We start from the raw sequence: 4,838 nt of genomic DNA, 5'->3' as shown, positions 1-4,838 counted from the left end.
AGTTTGTGCCGATTTTTAAAGGAAAGAAAAGGGTCAATAAATACTTGCCATTACATTTTTAATCAACCAAATATGAACTATTTTGTTGCACAATGCGTCTCCATCTTTCCTTTAACTTGAAAATACCCACTTTCCAGAATTGAGGTGGTTTCATGACAAAGAATTCATCAAGGTATCTTTTTACGTCATCCAAGAAACTCAAATTTTTACCATTAAGACTATTCTGCAGAGACCTGAATAAGTGGAAATCCGATGGAGTACCATCTGGTGAATATGGAGGGTGGGGTAACACATCTCAGCCGAGCTGCAGCAATTTTAGTCTAATTCCCAAACCATCAAGTGCCGAAAATGAACTTTCTTCCATTTTAAAGGGTTACAGAATTAACACAGTTTATAGGAACATAAACCTTCTTCCACGAAAAGATAGCTTAAACTGTGCTCTAAATGGAGATGTAGTCAAATCCTATTTTATGGACTCAAACATGTTCTAAAATAAGTCGAAAGGTAAACTACTATAAATCGGCACGAACTTTCCAGACAACCCAATATATAGGTAGATATATAGGTATTGATATAGGCAGGTAGAAAGCAAGTTAAGCTTGGATTTAAGAACATTGCTTGAAAGGTAGGAACTAGCTTAAGTAGATACGCGCGCACACACACTCGCACACTCTCTCTCTTTCTCTCTCTGTCTCTCACACACATAGTGAGAGAGAGAGGGGGGAGAGATGTGTTTGAGTATATACAGGTATTCATACATGCACACAAAGCTAATTCTTCATATACATTTAAATGAGAGAGGGAGATTAATGACATCATTAATATAACGCTGGGATGATTATGTCACCGTCACTATTTTCTTGAAGCGAGTAAGAATCAGAATCTTCAGATCAACCAATAAATACAATTCCTAGAGAACATCATGGAAAGAAAGTTATAAAAGAATTAATTCACCCAATATACTGGGCACGAGAATGCAGGGGTCCTTCGGTGAAGACAAGACCACAAGGTAACGAAGAGGCCTTCTTAACCGCTTAGCCCTTGTCAGAACACCGTGTTCATGGGCTCCAAAATACTGACACCAGTAAAAGGTCGAAAAATTCGGAAAAATTCGACACCAGGGTTCATTTCTTATATATCATGGTGCCTATTGTATTGTTGAAACGATTTGCTATGGGAACGTAGACAAAACAGGAGCGGTTGCTACGCGGTTAGAGACATGCACAAAGATACTCACATATACACACGCAGATAAATAATATATACATACATGCGTACATATATATATATATATATATATATATATATATATATATATATAGGGAGAGTTTACGAAAAAAACAAAAGACGAAGACAGGTGGTGTACAAAACAAACAGATGTATTAGTATAACGCTCAGGGATAGAAAAAGCATTTTACGTTTCGAGCCTACGCTCTTCTACAGAAAGGGACACAGAAAAAACAAGGAGGGAAATAAGGAGAGGAAACAGGAGAGAAAAAAGGAAAGAAAAAATGTGTATGTATATATAGGGTGAGTGGTAAGAAGCTTGCTTCCCAACCACATGGTTCCGGCTTCAGTCCCATTGTGTGGTAACTTGGGCAAGTGTCTTCTACTATAGCTTCAGGTCAACCAAAGCCTTTTGAGTGAATGTGGTGGGCGGAAACTGAAAGAAGCTCGTCGTATATGTATATATATGTATATATTTGTGTGTGTGTGTGTGTGTATACGTTGGAGTTCCATACACGTTCTGTGTACCAATTTCTCTCACAAGGTACTTTGTCGACCCAGGGATATAGTAGAAAAGACCTGTCCAACGTGTTTTGTCGACATCTCACAATTGTTTTAAAGATATAATCTATATGCGACTACGTGAATTCTTTTATTCTTATATTCTGACACACAAACACACAAATATATATATATGTATATATATATATATATATATATATATATATATGGGGTCATCCAATAAATAATGCAGTTATTAATACTTCTTTCAGTTTGAAAAACAGCATTATTTATGGGATAACCCAATATATATATATATATATATATATATGTTTGTGTGTGTGTGTGTGTGTATGTGTGTGTGTGTGTTTGTGTGTGTGTGTGTGTGTGTGTGTGTGTGTGTGCATGTGTAACGGTATTTCGTCTGTTTTACGTTCTGAGTTCAAATTCCGCCGAGGTCGACTTTGCCTTTGATCCTTTCAGGGTCGATGAATTAAGTACCAGTTACGCACCGGGGACTATGTAATCGACTTAATCCCTTTTTCTGTCCTTGTTTGTCCCCTCTATGTTTAGCCCCTTGTGGGTAATAAAGAAATAAGAAACGTTAGCATGCAGGGTGCGAAATACCAAACAGTATTTCGTCTGTATTTTTGTTCCAAGTTCAAATTTTACCGAGGTCGACTTTGCCTTTCACGCTATCGGGGTTGATAATTTAAGTACCAGTTGCGTACTTGGGTCGATATAATCGACTGGTGCCCTCCCACACAATTTCGGGTCTTGTGCCTAGAGGAGAAAAGAATATTTTCATGGAAGATAGTCTGTTTGCCCGACAGTTTTGCTGCCATTTGTAGCAAATTAAGTGCATTTAGATGTATGAGTGGGTTCTGAGAAATCCTAGCTTTAAAGCTATCGTAAAAAGCCTGATTGGCGACCCAACCTTCCGATTTCTTTTACACACTCTGTGTGTTGTGTGTGTGTTTGTGTGTGTGTATGTTTGAGCGTCTGTGTGTGTGTGTGTGCGCGCGTGTGTATGTGTGCGTGAGTATGTATGTGCGTGTATTGTGTTACACTAAAGTAGTACCTACCTTCACTTATCTTTGTTTCAGTATCTACGACAGCACCAGTTCCCAGATAGAACATGAGAGCCAAATAAATGAGAGTGTTCATCATCTTCATCGTGGTGTTGGTTTTGTTTTCTCAAAATTCGACACAAGTTCGATCGCTAATGAGAAAGTAGTTTGGCAGAATGGAGGCGAGTGGCTAACATCAGAGTGTAGAGTTCCATATTTATAGGTTTATCCACATCCGTCTATTTACTAGTTTCAGGGACTGAAATCAAAACAACAAGCCCAATTCTAAGAATCTATACGGGTCTTCTGTCATCAAAATAGGTGCGATAGGAAATTAGTTTGACAAAGAAAAATGGGATTAAATTATGTTTGGATTTATTTACACTGAATCACACCTTTATTTAAATAATATTTTGTTGTTCAAGGGCTACTTTAAAATTGTATTTCTCTCTCTTTTTATTGTTTTCTTTCTTGGTTTATCCTACCACTTCCTTGATCATCGGTTATCTTCAAAAATCATCCGGTTTTATTAACATCCTTATATTTTAAAGTGTGTCAATGTTCTGAATTACAATAATATTCAATTTCCCAAATGCAACGAAATGTTAGAACTGTATTCACGCTGGGGACCAAAATGCCTAGCGACATTTTGGCTGTCTCTACGCTCCGAGTTCAAATTCTGCCGACTAGTCTCCTCTCCAAAAACTTCAGGCCTTCCTCCTAGAGCAGAAAGGAATAATTAATAATTGTCCAAAATCTCTGTAAGAGCTCAGACAGAAGATCAGTTAATGCTAATAATAATAACAATAATAATAATAATAATAATAATAATAATAATAATAATAATATAATATATATATATATATAAGCAATAAGAAATCCCTGAGCGAGGTATAAACAGTAGCTGCTTAACATCGTGAAGTATATTTGACCTAAATGTGACTAACACTTAAGGGTTGATGCTACTGTAGCTTGTAGCCCCGGGAAGACATCTCCAGCTGGCTATTGACACACTATCTGTGCCCTATCAGTATTTGCAAAGGAGTTTGACCACCTCTTGTAACTACACCGCAGCACCATCATGGAATCTGATGTGGCTTTTTAAACCAGACAATGTTCTGAAAAGACACCCACATAGATTGCACATACGGTTTCCGATTTGGACCACCAAGAGCTGCAGATACGTTCTGATCTTTGTGGATCTTAAAATGCCTTTTGAGGCCTCCGTTAGTTTTGCAAACCTTCAGGCGTACACTGCATGTAAAGGTGTGCACATACACTATAGGCAGAATAGTTGGTGGAGGTTCGTTTGCCATGGGTATTTGTTTCAGTCATTTGACTGTGGCCATGCTGGAGCACCGCCTTTAGTCGAGCAAATCGATCCCAGTACTTATTCTTTGTAAGCTTAGCAATTTACGGGGGCGTAAACACACCAGCATCGGTTGTCAAGCGATGTTGGAGGGAGAAACGTAGACACAAGCATATACACGCACATACATATATACATACATACATACATATATATATATATATATATATATATATATATATATATATTATATTTCAACAATTGAGGGTAAAATTAATTAATTATTAATCAATTTCACCAAGTATTCAGTATGTAAAGGACCATTATAGGCGAATTCAAAATATTACATTATATATAAGGGCTTAGTAAAATAAATTACTTTGCACATACTGAACTCATTAGAAATAGCAGCTAAAGAAATTTCTTCAGCTATTTCTAATACTTAAAGAAGATCTCTCTCAGATAGTGTTTGCCTAAACTAACTCACAAAAGTATGGGGGAAAACATTAAAAATCAAGTGCAAAGGTTATTTGAGAACGTACGTTTCTAGATTAGTAATTCGACATTTCTTTCTTCAGCTCAGAATTCCTTGAATCGGATTTGGGAACACTGAAAGTCGGGAGCATACCCTTTCGGCTTCTAATCACCTCTAGAATTCTGCTCGAACTAAAGTGCTATCAAATTCGAATATGCAAGCGAAGATTTCTCTCGCTCTTTCTGCCCTCCTTTTT

The 4,838-nt window shown here is 37.1% G+C and overlaps 2 protein-coding genes across 2 annotated transcripts in view; both read right to left on the bottom strand.

Annotated features, from left to right (window-relative positions):
* LOC115218395 overlaps positions 1-3,097 on the bottom strand; it is a 7,267-nt gene extending 4,170 nt beyond the window's left edge. Inside the window, exon 1 of the mRNA XM_029788182.2 lies at positions 2,814-3,097. Within this exon, the coding sequence (XP_029644042.1) occupies positions 2,814-2,904 (91 nt within the window). The 5' untranslated portion in view covers positions 2,905-3,097. The remainder of the gene's footprint in view (positions 1-2,813) is intronic.
* Positions 1-3,470, bottom strand: part of LOC115218660 — a 42,969-nt gene extending 39,499 nt beyond the window's left edge. Inside the window, exon 1 of the mRNA XM_036508229.1 lies at positions 3,462-3,470. The gene's annotated coding sequence lies outside the window, so the exon portion shown is untranslated. The remainder of the gene's footprint in view (positions 1-3,461) is intronic.
* Between the last annotated feature and the right edge of the window lie 1,368 nt (positions 3,471-4,838).

The sequence above is a fragment of the Octopus sinensis genome, linkage group LG13 (genome assembly GCF_006345805.1).
Source record: "Octopus sinensis linkage group LG13, ASM634580v1, whole genome shotgun sequence".
NCBI lineage: Eukaryota > Metazoa > Mollusca > Cephalopoda > Octopoda > Octopodidae > Octopus > Octopus sinensis.
The sequence above is the reverse complement of the archived record's forward strand: the minus strand, read 5'-3'. Positions and strand labels throughout refer to the sequence as shown.